The 16501-nt window shown below is 35.5% G+C and overlaps 1 protein-coding gene across 1 annotated transcript in view; it reads left to right on the top strand.

Annotated features, from left to right (window-relative positions):
* Window positions 1-16501, top strand: part of ITGA4 (integrin subunit alpha 4) — a 35472-nt gene that overhangs the window by 10475 nt on the left and 8496 nt on the right. The window contains exons 7-18 of the mRNA XM_064660697.1: window positions 2831-2916; window positions 3253-3312; window positions 3406-3543; window positions 4568-4679; window positions 5392-5486; window positions 5813-5903; window positions 7272-7317; window positions 7720-7874; window positions 9069-9223; window positions 12392-12541; window positions 13815-13891; window positions 16134-16284. Of these exons, the coding sequence (XP_064516767.1) occupies window positions 2831-2916; window positions 3253-3312; window positions 3406-3543; window positions 4568-4679; window positions 5392-5486; window positions 5813-5903; window positions 7272-7317; window positions 7720-7874; window positions 9069-9223; window positions 12392-12541; window positions 13815-13891; window positions 16134-16284 (1316 nt within the window). The remainder of the gene's footprint in view (window positions 1-2830; window positions 2917-3252; window positions 3313-3405; window positions 3544-4567; window positions 4680-5391; window positions 5487-5812; window positions 5904-7271; window positions 7318-7719; window positions 7875-9068; window positions 9224-12391; window positions 12542-13814; window positions 13892-16133; window positions 16285-16501) is intronic.

Here is a 16501-nt window from a genome sequence, read left to right as displayed (position 1 = left end):
AAAGGTTTATGCCAAAAACCATCAGCAGCTTCAGTCTTCTCACTACACACTAAGAAAAGCTCGTCTGTCCTTCCTAAACTCCTGAGCAATGGTATTTTTGCTTGTGACCATTGCACTTTCCCATTCATAGATCCAGTTCTCATGGATAAACATCTCCTGTTTCTAATTCTATTCCTTTGACAATAGGAAGTAGGCATATGTTATGAAATAGCTATTATGAAATACAAAATGGCTAACTAACACTTCAGGGTTAACAATTCAGTACTGAGCCTTGCAAAAGCTGCAGATGGACTCTGCAGAAAAGTCAAGCGAAAGAGATGCTGGGTGGTCAAAGGTAATCAGACACGCAGATCGCCAGGGTCAACCAGCAGCATTTCTAACTTTTCATAGGACAAACAAAAAACTTCAGAGAACGCTTGCTTCAGCTTTCCAGTAAGAGCAAAAAAAACACTGCACCTGTTAGGGGAAAAAAAGCTCATTCCAGATTTCTGCTCCTACAAGTATAAGAATGAGAATTTCTGTAATGAATGAGTCAAATCATTGATAGCCAGAAGCCAGATACAGGCAAATGGGTATAGGCTTGTATAAGGACTGTGCTGGGGAGAGTGTAGCGAAGGCCTTTGTGCACATCTATGGTCTCTCCTAGTTTCCTTAGCTATCCAGGATCTGAAATCAGCTGGAGTTTGTTTCACTAATACTTCTCTAGTGACCTGGTACATGTTGGCTCAGCAGAGCCCTGTGCCTTTTAAACTTGGCCTTTCTACATGAAAGTGAAGAAACAGACCATTAGCTCATCTGTGTGTGTCTAGAGTAGCAGCTGTGATAAACCTTAAATTCTGCATTGTTTCATGCTACTTCAACCTCTGCTTTGTTCCCTCGTAATAATACATAATGTGGTTTAAAGAACATAAAGGTGCATTCCTTCGTCTCCCTCAGGTTTTGTTCTGTTCCATCTTTGTAATTATAGAAGGCAAAAACCTCTTCAGGGCTAATTCTGTTACCAAAATTTTATTTTTTTTTAAATCTGAGTTTACTTCTCCCTTAAATAGTGAATAAAAATATCCCTACCAAGTGGTGGAAGTGTATTATGATGAAAGTGTAATTCAAGCGCATGACTAGACATAATTATCCACTTATTCTATCCTTCTTTTGGCAACGACTGAGAAGCTTGGCATCTTTATTTACATGTTTTCATTAAACTATCAAAAAATAATAATTAAGAAACTAGAGACTGCAGGAAGTGCGAAAGAATCATAACATTTTCCATAAGTTGTTTATGTACCAGACAAGTGAAAAAAGAAGGAAGTTAAAAAGAGAAGCTGGTAATACATAACTCTTAGTAGTATTTCCTTGACTACTTCAGAGTATCTTGGAGATTAATAACTGATGTCTTTAAAAGGAATTATGTAAGTCAGTCAGTCTTATAAGTCAGCTGAACTGGGTGAAAGAGTAACCTTAGGCACTTAACAAACTGTCTTAAAGAAATCACAAAGTAAAAGACAGTTTCTTTTAGGAATCTGAGAATGTCAAATGACATTACCATTACTAAGTTTGTCAGTTTTCTGAAAAGAGGAGAGAATTTTGGAGTTGTAAATAAAATTTCATTCATCTGTGCTTTTAAATGGTCAATTATGTGATTTTTGCCTGCCCCCCACCAGACATTTTAATACCATTAAATAAAAGTGAGGGCTATGTGAATACTGTAATTTTTTTTGTCTCTTTGGTGCTTTTTTTTTAAGTTCTTAAGAATTACCAATGTTTACACTTTAGCAGAACCAAAATAACTAGAAAATAAATGTCAGAGGAAGTAAATTAAGGTTCATCCACTTAAGCTTAATTTTTTGTTAAATAAATAAAAACTAGATGTTGACCTTTAAGTGATAAATTGCTTTGTTCACCTCTTTTAGCTTAAAATATGAAAAGAAAAAGATGTCTTAATGAGAACTTGAATTCTGTACAGTTATCTTCACAGATGAAGATTCAAGGCTTGTTCTTATCTGATCCAAGATGATTTTTCTAGTCTCTCTGCATGCTGTGAAAATCAGCAGTCATTTAGTAAATGCAAGAGTAGCAGAATATGTTAACTGTCTTACCAGTTTCAACTTATCTGTAATGTATTCTGGAAAGAGTAAGGATAACTTGGGCAGCTACAGGTTGAGGCGTTAGCCTTCCTTTTGCAATTCCATGTCTGGATGTCTGCACCAAAATATGGTCCTGTTTAGGATCTGTCTACACATACAGTGATGCTTTGTTACCTAGATTCATTTACAAAAGCTGATGTAATGTTTTCTTAATATATAATCAGGCTTTTGCTCCACTTTATTCCTGATGTTTTCATGTGTATGCCTACAGTGCTCTGTGTGTGTGTGTACGTGCACGTGCGTATGAGCGGCACTACATTTAATTTTGCTGCAGTGCAGTTACGATAGTCAGAGTAACAATTGAATCAAGTGTTTCCACAATGCAGTGAATGGACTTGTGATCATTTTTATTTGTATTACAATATGGACTCACTGAACAATTGCAGAATATGCATTAACAGAAGGTGTTTGCAATTTACTGGCTTTTAAAGTATGGCAGATAATTGAGTTCCTGGGGAAAAAATAAGTGTTTCTGGCACTTGTTTTTGCTTGCTGAAACTTAATGTTTGTATTAACCTTTTGCTTTTGTTTCAAAAACTTTCTTTTCTGTTTTCGTTGCTAATTTACATGAGGTCTGAATGTCAGACTCACAATAATCTGTGGTGTTGACAGCTTTTATGTGGCATGCTCCCACTTTTTTTTCTCTACATAGCATTTCCAGTACTGAATAGTGTATTTTTAATTTACAGGATATGCTGTTGGAGCTGGACATTTTCTGACACCAGACAGTACAGAAGTAATTGGAGGGGCCCCCCAACAGGAGCAGACTGGTAAAGTAAGGGATTGTCTATACTATTGGTTTGAAAAATATAGCCCCACAAAAACACACATGATTTTCCAACTTGGATTAATATATTAAAGACAAGTATCCAATAGGTATGACTTCTCACTGGGAGAAAAGTTAAAGAAGGAATTAGGGTAAACAATCTAGATAACAATGATGTGCACTATGATGTTAAAGAAAGGTGCAGATAGGAAATAGTAAATAGCTGTAGCTTGTGATATTGTGTGTTGCTTTGCTGATTCTCTAGCACGTGCTGTAGAGAAAGCAGAGGGAAATATTTCAGATTATAGTTTGCCGAACTCCTCTTGTATTTTCTTTTCATTTTAGGCCTACATTTTTAGCATTGAGAGGCAACTAAACATTCTATTTGAACTAAGAGGTAAAAAGGTAAATATTTCCTACTACTTTTCTGCACCTTATAACTTCTAGCACGTCTTCATCAAAATTCAAAAATAGTAATGATTTCTTGCTTGCACACAGCTTGGTTCTTACTTCGGAGCTGCAGTTTGTGCTGTGGACCTGAATTCAGATGGCCTCTCAGACTTGCTAGTTGGTGCTCCAATGCAAAGTACCGTCAGAGAAGAAGGAAGAGTTTATGTCTATATTAATTCAGGTTCTGTAAGTATTTTGTCTTAGAAACACATGGCAACACAGCCATTTTAATATAACAGGCTAAGAAGAGATTTCCTCTCTATTATCATACAATATTTCAAGATACAGGAAAAACAACTGTAGAACTGTGATGACAACCCCAGCAGGAGTGTGTAGGCTGCCCGCAAAGGCCAGCAGTGTCAGCTGTAACGCGGTTACTTACAGTAGTGTTAGAACTGAAGACAGGCTGGGTTTGTTTCCCAGAAGCTTCAGGGGGTGACAGCCTGTCCCTGCAGCCCCTTTGCAAGCTCTCCTCCATTACTGTGCTTCCATTGAACTAGCATGTGAAGGGCAACTTTTTAAGTACTTTAGAAACAAACAAGGAATGAAAAATTTGCGTGCAGTTTCTGGTACCAGTCAGGAAAGAGAGTGGTAGTCCTCCGTTTTGCACATAAAGTAACTGGACAGATCATGCATTAGAATTAGCTTCTTTTTAGTCTTTCTAAGAGTTCAGAAGTGACAGTGTAATCACTATTTTTGTGTGCTTTTGAATTTGTCTGGCTTTCCAAATTTTATCTTCAAGTCTTATTTCCCTTCCTTTTCACACTATATCGTATTTATTCTCTTATGCTTGCTATTAACCTTTTCTTAACTTTTTCTTACAGAGAACTAAGTCACTACAGGATACCTAAAACTCACTAAGGCACATACAATGGCTCTGAAGCAGCTACTATTTACTACCTTTTTAGCGTGTGCAGTTTTCTCAGAGCAGTAAGGCTTTATATTTTGATATAAGCTTGCTGCTGTTAACAGCACCTGTTAACAGGTGTTTGCTGTGGGAACACATTGGTGTTCTCTTTCTTAAAGAGCAACTTATTCTTTATTATTCTTACACTAAATACTGTGAAATATCTTTGATAATGCTTGCTTCTACATAAGGAGTTTGGTAGGATGATACATTGGGAACCAAGGCAGTTTTAACATTTTGAGTAATGTTCCAGGTCACCTGGAAGATGCTCTGTAATGTGCCATTGACTCTGTTTTCCTTCAGGAAGCAAAGATGGTTGAACTGAACATAGAGCTCAGCGGGAGTGACTCATATGCAGCGAGGTTTGGAGAGTCCATAGCCAACCTAGGAGACATAGATAATGATGGTTTTGAAGGTAAGAATACAAAGAAAACCCCCTGGGTTTCATTCTCTTAGATCAGTGGACTGTCATGATAGACAGGAGGATTTTGGAAGTCTCAAAATAGTTTAAGTTTGGGGCTTGACCTTTTTTTTCCTGACTTGAAATATAGCTGCTTCACAGTCAAGAATTAGGTTCTTCTCTTTAATGAAGAGCATGAGTATAAAGTGATAACAGTCTGTAATTTTTGGTGCTGGACCTCAAAACTAATCCTGTTTTAGATATCTGAGACAAAGGTTAGGGAACAATTTGGCAATTTTGTAACATCATAAATAAACATTAAACATTGAGTCTAGATCTGCTTCTGTGTCACCAATAAGAAGTACTAAATATATGGAGATATTGAAAACAACCTTCAAGCTGGGAGACTATATCAGCTATTTTCATGGTAGCCTTTACACTTTTTAAGGGTCAAAATAAGTATTGCTAGAAACTTACAAGACTTTGTCTTGAACAAAATAGCTGTATTTGACCCTTGTTTTCCAGAAAAATAGCAATTCAGGTAGAGTCAGACTACTGAGCTGCTCTGTATTGTTTTTGTTTTCTTCGTATCTATGTTCAGCACTATTTTTGAATTCAGTCAAGTAAATTTGGTCTGGCACTGCATGCATCATGACTTGCATTCCTTTAACCATTCCTTGTTCATATTTCCTACTCAGCTGATCATTGCTAAATTGCTTTTCCACAGATGTGGCAATTGGGGCTCCACATGAAGATAATCTAAAAGGGGCTATTTATATTTACAATGGCAGGGAAGATGGAATAACACCATCGTTTTCACAGGTACGCTTTTTCAGTGAAAAATAATCAATCCAGAAAAAAAGTAAGTTTAAATCTGAGAGGGTTTTCCCTTCATTTAACACTATGACCACCTGAAGTACTGTAAAAGACTTCAGAAAATTTTTATGTAATCTGTGATTTCCAGTCATAATATAACCTGTACTCTAAGAGAGAAATAAATTGGGTTTGGGACTTTAGACAGGGTTTATGGGACTTAACATTTGCAGGAATTGAGGAAGCACATCATTGCCTTCAGGAGTTGGGATAACATTGTAGCTCAGAGATTAGCTTTCCAAGAATAATTTTATCTTTTACCTTTCCCTCCTCAGAGAATACAAGGACATCAAGTCAGTAATTCTTTAAGCATGTTTGGACAATCCATAGCAAGTGGCATTGATGCAGATAACAATGGATATCAAGGTAAATTAAACAATGTTCTTTATTTTTCATTTTTAAAAGAGTAGAAATTCATAGGGAACAACACTACTGTGCTACTTGATACTTTTAACAGAAGCAAGATCTGTTATTAAGACAACATGTCACATCTTGTGTTTTGAAAAAAAAAAAGAAGAGGTAAAACTGAGGCCAAGCAGTCAATTTTCACGGTCATCTAACTATTATTTGAGGACTGAGAACAATGCAATAGTAAGATTGTAGTGCACAAGAGTAAGAAAAACATATTTTTTATTTTTAAAGCAGCTATCTCATCTGCTAATGTCACAATGAGCTGGTTCGGGCACTGGAAGCATGTTTCTTGAGCAGATTAGTGTGCCAACCTAAGTATATTACTGGCCTTCACAAAGTCTGGATTTTGCCATGAGCGATGAGCTCCTTGACTCTGTGTGAACAACACGTTAACCCCTCTTAGGGCTCATGGCATTGAATAAGACCCTTGTGGAGTTGTTGTGGGCACAACATGGTAGTGTTAATTTGGTGTAAAACAAGTCAGCTGTTTCCAAGTATACATTAATTGCTTTATATATTTATTATATTTTAAATATTTTAACATTTTGCAGATTAGTGTCGTGTCAGGTCAAGTATGTCTATCCTGCCCCTGCGGATGTAAAAGCGCAAAGTTACCATGAACTGCATGGTGTGTGCTCTGGCTCTGCCCACAGAAGTGTTACCCAGGTTAATTTATAGTGCTGGGCTAAAAGATAGTTTACAAGTAGTCTGCTCTCAGGTCACCTGTTGTTTACTGATTTGCAAGTCATCCTCAGACCCTTGTATCATTTAGAGTCATCTGACAATTCACTTTTGCTACCTCATTTGATAGGTGTGTGTATATACCGTGTATATTTCTTTCCTTGTCGCATTAATAGGTTTCAGTTAGCTTGGAATAAATTAAATAATTTTTTCTCTTTCTCTCTATGTATAATTTCATGCATATAATATATATAAGCAATTCATTTTTTATACATATATAACTATATATGTGTGTGTGTGTGTTTAGCAATATTGAATATCAGGATTAGAAAGAAGGCAAGTGCCTCCTATTTAGCTGAATTGTCCTTCAGTATCCGCCACTTAAACATGGAATAGAAATCAAATCATAACATTATCAATATCTGGGAGTCCAGTAAATGAGCATGCAGTGTTAATGGACAGTGGACAAGTATTTCAGGAATCATTGTCTGGACCTTTGAATATCAGCATATCCCTTCTTATAAATAAAGGGCAAATGGTGTTTTAATGCTGACCAAAAGGTGAAAATGCTACAAAATGCTTGTACCTGAGAAGTAATTCTTGTTGACAAATTATGCTTATTGATACAAATTTTTTGTACAGATGTAGCAGTTGGTGCATTTTTCTCCGATTCTGCTGTGGTGCTGAGGTGAGATCACTATGTTTCAGTGCCTTTGAAGACCATACAATTTAACTCTGTTTTTTAGTGTAGTTTAGTAAAACTCAGTAGTATAATTTAACCTCATTATATTCTTATTGATGTCTTGAACTTCAGTCATTAGGCTCTAGAATGGTCTACAAATCAAACATTTAAGTAAACACCTTGAAGAAAATGAAATATAATTTTCTGATATTTTCTGAATATCTGAAACTTCTTGAGGCAACAAATAATGCACATAGAACTATTTGAAGCTATCTAAAAAGTGCAAATAGCTTAAAAATGATGATGGTAAAATATAAAAATAGATTGTCAAAAATGGTTCGTTTTGCACAGATTGTGTAAGCTATTTCTGAACATTATTTGTGAGCATTTACTCTTTTCTGTTCTTAGAACAAAACCAGTGATAATTGTTGAAGCTTCTTTAAAACATCCTAATTCAATAAATCGAACTAATTTAAACTGCATGGAAAATGACCAGCCTGCCACCTGTATGAATTTGAAGATATGCTTTACCTATAGAGGACGAGAGGTACCTGGTTATGTTGGTAAGCTACTGGGAAAAAAAACCAGTATATGTATTCAATATAAATGCACCTATTTCCAGAATAATGCTACTGGTATTTAGTAGACCATTAATCTGAGTTCAGAATAAAATGAAAAGTTGAGATGTCCTCTAAAAGCAGTCCTCCCAGGCATGGACCAAACCATATGGGACTGCTGTGGGATGCAGACTTCCACTTAGCAATAGAGAGAAGACAGTTCCTTCCTAAAATAGCTCAAGCACCTGATCATACCATCGTGGAACATGATATGAAAGAGAGGGAGTCCCACCAAAATTACTGAAAAATATATCTTGTATTATCTTTTATATAATGCCTGTTTTGCTTTTGACAAAACAGTATTGCTTGAAGCAATATCTATCAGAAGAATATTTATGGTGAATTTATTTAAGATAATTTACAGTCTAAATTTGACTATTGCCTGGGTGCTTTTAACCTACTTGTCGTGTGCTATTTGTAAACTGCAAACAGCCCTGCAAATACATGGTATATAAAATTAAATTGTTTAACTCTTCTGTGTGAGAACATAAAATATCCTTTAGGAACATGTTACAGAGAACATATTGCAATGATGAACTGTAGAGTTACAAGTCCAGATCTTTTGATATTCATATTCATTTTGAAAGATGAGCGCTCAGACTGGATCATGCTTGCTGGACTTGGACATGAGACTCTTCAACTTCATAAAAAAAGTAGCAGAAATTGTAGATAATCTAGCTCAACTTTTGGCAAAGATTAAGTAAAAGATCAGCAGTGCTCTGCAACTTGCTATCAATTCATGCAATTCATGCTAACTTACATAGAAAAACCTGTGAAGTTCAACAATATTTGTCAGTGTTTGTTTACCTACCAGTTTGTTGTAATTTGTCAAGTAACTGAAGTGGGTTTTCTTTAAATAGATTCTGGTAGAAAACTATAAATATAACCTGATAAAACTATCCCTGATGTAAAAGCATGTATCAGGGAACAGTCATGAAGCAATCAATTTTCAGAGTTTGAGAAGCTTTCATTAGGTATGGATTTATGTCAGAGCATTTTTAAGCAGAGCATTTTAAAATGGATGTTAGAGAACATACTTGAGGAAGTGAGTCAGAAGATGTAATTTCTATCATAAATTCATGAAAATCAGAACACCTAAAGATTTTACAACCTTTATTTTCCCGGGGTTTTATTTTGCAGTATTGCTTTATAATCTGAGTGTTGATGTGACCAGAAAAGAGGATACACAAGCAAGGTTCTATTTTTCTTCCAACGGAACATCTGATACAATCTCAGGAAAAGTAAAGATTTATAGCAAGAATACTGCCTGCAAAGATCATCCAGCATTTATGAGGGTAATGTAATTTTCAGTGTGTGTTGCCTTTGGTCTCCTTTGAAAAGCATACCTGCTGCAAAGAAACCTGTTTTGTTTACAATTGCATCGCATCATTTTGAAAGTAAAATATTTGTGTTCATAACTTCCACATTTATTATATACTAATTCTGATGCTTTCTCAGCTTTCTGTAGAGAAGTCAGAGAGTCTGCCATCTCTTATGTTGGTGAGAAAATGCAGAATAATGATAATCACAGTGATTAAATAGGACATGAGCAGTCTTGACATTTTTCAACATTTTTTATGAATGACAGATCATAGAGTGAGGCCGTTTTGGAGCAACCAAGAAGATACAGTGTAACATGCATGTTTTGAATGTTTCTGATGGAACTTTCCAATGAACTCCTTAGTGCAAAATCTTAAAACTTGTGATTTTTATTATGTTTTGTCATTTGTAACTATTTCAAAGAACACATGTATGGTCTTGCTCCCATTTTTACTGTGAGAAGTTAAGGTAGACTCGGCTAATAAGACAAAAGCCCATCCCTGATCCATAGGAAGTGAAATGAAGGCAATTGCTAGAAAACAGTCTATAGTTCAAGGTTTATAGTGTGGTCTGTTTTGTGAATTTGTTGCAAGGAGCTGAAGGCTAGCTGGGTGTGAAGAAGAGCACTTGCTTGGGATTGTTTGATTTTTTATTTTTTTTTCCTCCAAGGGATGCAGCACTCACCAAGGGGAATATTCATATAAGCTAAAGGTGGAAAAGGGCAGGAAGAGCACTCATGAGAGTTTCATTAATGAATTTAGATCTGAACAATATGGAGAATGTGCACTGTGCTGAAAAAATGATCTCTCTACTCCTGTGCTTACAAATGTGAAGCCTGCACAGATATGTCTTTCTCCTACATGAGTTTTGTAGTGAACACGGTTACAGTTCTCCGTCTGTGAAGATGTAGGGGCAACTTTGTTGTAGAAGAAATCTGCTGGTAGAAGTGCTTCAGAAGAGAAGCCACTGAGGTAGAAGTGCTGCCAGAGCACTGGGCACTCAGCAGGAGGCTGTTGGAGACCTGCAGGGTGTCAGCTGGCCAGGGAGGCCTGTACTCACACCAGTAACAGAGATGGCACCAGCTGCTGAGCAGCAGGAAGCTGGCTCTTGGTTTCAGAAGTAGAGTTCGATCCAACAACCACCATCCTTTCAAACTGAGTATGATAGTGACTTAGAAATAAGTTATTAAGAATCTAGTCAGTAAGATCTTAACTGCAAAGTAGTCCCAAAGTCACTGTTGCCCTGGAGGGATTGAACTGTCATATTCATGCTTGATGTATCCCTCTGAAAGATGAATGAGGGACTTGTCTTGAAAGTGGAAAAAAACCCTGAAATCAGGACAAGGATGTAATATTTTTAAGGCCATTCAATGGAGAAGGAAGAGTAAAAGTGATTAATTCTGTCAAACATCTTAGAAGCTTGTGTATTCCAACAAAATTTTGAGGATAAATGGGAAGAACTTGGAAGTCCTAAACCACAACAAACAATAAAAACCAATGAGCAAAAAGGAACCACATTTCATTAAACTTAGAAAAAAATAGACTTATTTCCTCTAAGACCTTATCTAAGGGGGGAAAGAATTCTTTAAAGAAATACTAAGGACAGGGATTATTTAGATTTAAGAGGAAACAAGGGTAATAAAATAATAGACTAGTTTGCTTAGCCTTTTCTTTAAAATCCTCAAGGTAGCAATTCTGTGACCTTTTGAAACAAACATCTCTCAGGGTGACTGATGCAGTTGATCCTGCACAGAGGCTGGAAAATAGACTTAATTTTCTACAGCTACAAAAAAACCTGCAGGGAAAAATCCTTCCATGTATTTTTCTTCTTTCTTCCTTTCACTTACTTTTTGTTTATGACACCATTAGAAGCCAATTCTTTACGATAAAGCTTCTGGGTAGAAAGGAAAGGTTATGTTGTCTACTGGAAAATTGCCCAGATGCATCTCAACTGGTAGTTGCACCTAAGTGAATGTTTCTTACAGGAGCAATGGAAAATTGCCACTTACTTACAAGAGTTTTGTAAAATAAGAGAGATCTGATTGACAGCCAACCTTGTACAGATTGCTGTACCAGCATCACAGGCATTTGTGTAGGAGGAAGGAATTGATTTGACTCATCACTTCCTATAGTTTATCATTAGTATTTTTTCCTCCATAGAATTCAATTTTCTTCTTAGTTCTTAATTAATAGCATTATAAGCATCTCCTTCCACCCACTGAAGCTCCTAAAGTTAAGTAAGTGTGAATGTCTGTCAAGTACAGTCCTTGCAAGAGACAATACAAATTTTATGTATTTTGAGTAAAGGCTAATTAATAGCTAATTAGTATAATGGAAGTAATATAAAGCAGATGCAGAGAAGACCTTGTGGAAAATTATTATGAATTAGATAATGTGCAGTTTTGCTAACGCAAGCTTGCAGATAAGAATTAAAGTAGTGCCCATGTGGAGGGACAATCAGTGTCTATCTATCCCCTACACTTAGGGAATAATTTAATCAGGTTTGCTATTGCTAGTACTTGGTGCTTCAAGCTGTTCAGTTTTCACAAGTAGGTAGTTTGGACTCTGATCTGCAACATTCCTATGCAGTCAAGGCTTCATTTACAAAACGGTCATTTATTGAGGGGTTCGATCTTTTTTTAACACAGAATGAGAAATAAAGAGGCATAAAAATAAAATTCAGTCAAGCCCTGATTTAATGGTACCGTTGGAGAACTCCTTTTGATTTCATACAAAAATACCCACAGGTTTTGTCTGGCATTATCCCACTGCTTTGCTTTCTCCATTTTAGCCAGCTCTTCCCTATTTTTCTGTACTTGGGCAGTACAGCATTTCATAGGTCTGTAAGGCAGTTTTATTGACAGAAGTAGGTTCACTATTCAATAAGATTTCTCATAACAGAAGAATCTTCCATTCTGAAATGCCTGATGCTGTCATTGAACAGATTATGCTTTTCTGTGTTTCTGATTACCTCCTTCAGCAACGGAGATGTCTGGAAAAGTATATGAGCCATATGGAATTATTTTACATGTGAAAAAAAAGTGTTGCTGTTTTAGTTAGTTCTAGGCAACCTTATAACTTTAAAACATAAGCATACATGTCTTGTCTTATATGATTAACTTATTAGGTTTCCAATTTTCATAGAAAGATGTAAGGGATATCTTGACTCCTGTATATGTTGAAGCGAGTTATCGTCTGGGGCATCATATTCTACAGAAAAGAAATGCTCAAGAATTTTCACCACTTCAACCTGTTCTTCAACGGAGGAAGGAAAAAGATATTATAAAAAGCAAGGTTAGTGTATGAGTTCTCTTTTTTTTCTATGTAGTAAGTAAATATTTGTGGTTTAGTCTTCAGTTAAAAATGCTTCACAGATCCATGGCATGCATTTTCCAGGAATGCATTTTCCAGGCCCACACCTAGTACCTTGATCTTAATTAATAAATTACAATGCTAAAAAAATGCCTAATTTTTTGCTAAAAGATGGTTACAGAACTTGTATACAATCTGTATTATGATTTAAAAATAAATAAAAGGTATGTGCTGAGAAGTTGCCTGAATATATAATAGTATATACCTCAGATCACACATGTATGAAATTCACTCTTTGAAATATGTATTCTTTTACAGCTACACTGTATGAGTCACTTTCCACTATAAAACAGTTCTTTCAAATTAATTCTGTATTAAATACACAATATCATGTTGGTATTAATCTTGAAGTCTTTTGACAATGTTGCTGAAATATTAGTTCTTTGAAGGTATTGCAAGTTTTCAGACACAGTCTGAGGGGGGAACAAAAGAGTATATTCTGTATCCTTTCATAAATATGAAATTAACTTTTTCCCCTCCAAAAGAAACTTATTGTGTTAGTAGACTTTGACTTTAGCAAAAACCAGAATGCACTGAATTTTCAACTACCAAATGGTCATAAACACATTATGACTTTTCACAAATAGTAACCTTCATGTAATTAAGATACAGTTGACCATCAGAACTTTTGAGATATGTGAAAGCTTCTTTCATATGGCATGCTTTACCTTTTCATCTTCATTCAAAATTTTATTTTAGTAACCTCAGAATTATAGAGAATAAAGAGGGTGTTGTTGAATATAGTGACATAAACATGCTCTATAGCAGCACACTGATAACCAAGGCACAGACACATGCAACTTATGGTGTCGCTACTCTCATCAAACCTTTCTGACAATATGATAAGTAAAGGTTGTGTAAAGAAAATCTTATGTTGAAGGAGAGACTGCAGAGACATCAGTTCTGGATCTTTTAAAACACTCTGCTCTCTTTATGTACTACTTTTAAAAATTTGTCTGAACGTACACCCACTGGTTTTACTGTGAGACACTGAGTCTGGAAAGCCTCTCTCTCCACTGTTACTCTGGATACACAGAATGGTAAATCACAGACTCATGGAATTGCTTTTTAGGAGTAAGAGCTATCAGACACTTCCAAATACTTAGTTACTAGATGATAGGTTTCTTTCTGTTAAATACTCTAACTGAATAATACACTGAAGTGCCTTTTTTTTTTTTTAATTTGGCTTTTACAGTTTATTTTTGCACGACATTGCTCCCAGGAAAATTGCTCTGCTGACTTAAGAGTTTCTGGAAGAGTTGTTTTTCCAAAGTAAGTATAATGTAGCTTTCATTGTTTTGAGAATGATTCAGTCAGATTTCATCTAAATTATTCCTTAGTCTTTTATATATAAATAACATGAATTTGCAAAAGTAGACTGTGGACTCCCTGAGAAAATACAAGGATTAGAGCTGTGTTTAGTTGAAGAATATTTTTAAATCATAAATCTTCCAGGAAATGTAACAGAAATCTATATAATTGAAGAACTGTTACTACATATTTAGAAGATTTTACAGCTCAACATAGATCTTCTTCCCAAAAACATAGATAACTGGACTAAGATACACTGCACAAAGCGCACTCAATATGCAGAGATCATAACTAGTGTTAAATTGACAAACTATTGGTTATTTCTGCTGATCTTCTGAAGATATTGTATTTGCACTGTACAAAGTCTCAATCAGTATAAAACTTAAGATGTAATATTCTTAAATAAATGAGGAAAAAGAGCCACTTAATTATTTTAAGTTATATTTTGTCATCACAGCGTTTTTCTTTACTGACTATTGTATTTCAAAGTAAGAAATGTGGGGTTTTGGTGTGCAAAAAGAGAAATTGTACCTGTTGTGAATCTCAGCTAATTAGGTGTTTGTTTATTGTGTAATTTATCACTTTTAAAGTTGATTCTACTTGAATCGAAATACTAGGTTGAACAACCTAAAATGACACTGAAAGATGATGACAATCATATAATGCTGATTAATCACACCTGTGTGATCCTGAGCACAAGCTTTTTCATATTCATAGATTTCAGAGTAAGATAAGTATCTTTCTGCCTACTTAAACACATGGCTCGTAGCATGAGTCATAAGCCCTTTAATTTTCTTAGGCTGGATGGTTATTTTATTTGAATGCTCATAAACTTTTCAGAAAGAAAGATTGTGCAGCATTTTCGTTCATGAAATTAGCAATGCAGTTTTGTAAGTACTTCAAAACTCAAAGAAAGGAAAACAGATTACAACAAACCTGCTTGACATTAGGTACTAGTAGCAGATTTGCAGTGTAAATAGTCTAAATATCTTGATAAAGTGTGAAGTATCACCTTAAATTACCTTGTGCCCCTAGAATGTCGATTAAAAACTAGTTAGCTGTGAAGCATTAATTTATTTTGTCTAGACAGAATGCATTCGTTATCGTTGAAGAGCAGAGCAAACACTTCTGGTTTTAAAAGAATGAAATCAAATAGGGGTGGCAATGTAATGCTTTACTTACTGAGTTATGAGTCTTCATGTATACACTATCATGTTTTGTTTAAATTGCTTAGATTTTGGCCTGGTCTGTAAATTTCTAGTCTGCATCATGCATTTTTTAATGAAGAATGAAATATGATTACCAGGGAAAAGCTCTAGTTCAGCTTTGTTGTAGTCCCAGATGTGCACCTGGTGCTTTTGTGTACTTGTGTGTTAAGCTGGGAGGCATCTTTGTGACAGCATATTGTTAATGAGCTTAGCTTTAATACATATAAGAGGACTGAATGGTAGGCATATAACTAGTAAAACAATGTTAAAATTTAACCTAAACTTGACAAGCTACCGAAATGTTAACATTGTGTTTTTCTTCAATTCGCTTTTGTCTTGGAACCTATCTGCTTATGCAGTGCTTTTGCCTTCTGTTGCTTTTCTCAGTGCCAGCTTCTTTCCCAAAGGTGTTCAGTGACTAATGCTTTGGTTTCAAGCCAGAATATCTGATAAATGTCTATTTCTAGGCAGCCTTTCTACAGGTCTTAATTAAACTTTAATGTCAAGCTGAAGTTTACTTTTGGCCCCCCATAGGATGTCTGTACTTGTAACATGATTATAGAACATCACATAGATCATAAGCTAGGCATGTTCACTTGCCCTCTTTGTGATGAGTTTCATATTAACTGAATCCTATATCTTGAGTGCAAAGAGTGAATTATGAAATAATGTCTGAAAATACTGTAGCAGTGGTACATTGCTATTCTGGTCTGTAAAGGGAAGGACTGATCTTGTAAAGGCCATAGGCACAACTGGGCTGATAACAATTTTCCTGCTCTCACATTAACCACTTTAAAAGGTACAGTACTGGAGTTGACCATCTTATAACTGGTGTTGCACCTTCAGTTACAGGAGAGTAAAAGCTTTCTTTACATCTCCAACAGAGCTTTGTCAGAACCAGCTGAAAGTAATTAAAAGGGCAGCAAAGAAAAATTTTTGCAAACAAGCTGTATATAGAATTACTTTCCATTTATATTATGATAATTATTTTTCAGGCCTCATGATAAGAAAACATATCTTGTTGTTGGAAGCATGAAGACTTTACTGTTGAATGTTTCTCTGCTTAATGTTGGAGATGATGCATATGAAACTATCCTCCACATTCAAATCCCTAAAGGTCTTTATTTCATTCGAGTTTTAGAATTGGTAAGAAAAAAAATCCCTCAAAGAGTAATCCTTTGGTATTTTTCTTTCTCAGTTAGGCATTTTTCAAATTATGTTTATGGATTGTTGAGCTTTTTTAGATACTGACAACCCACACAACACATATCCCCCTCCTGCCAAAAAAAGCTGACGAAACACCAGTTTTTAAGTTCTCAGACTTGTAGCTACCTAAATCAAGTGCAATTTAATTAATTCAGTG

Source organism: Pseudopipra pipra, chromosome 7, assembly GCF_036250125.1.
Source record: "Pseudopipra pipra isolate bDixPip1 chromosome 7, bDixPip1.hap1, whole genome shotgun sequence".
Classification (NCBI taxonomy): domain Eukaryota; kingdom Metazoa; phylum Chordata; class Aves; order Passeriformes; family Pipridae; genus Pseudopipra; species Pseudopipra pipra.
The sequence above is the reverse complement of the archived record's forward strand: the minus strand, read 5'-3'. Positions and strand labels throughout refer to the sequence as shown.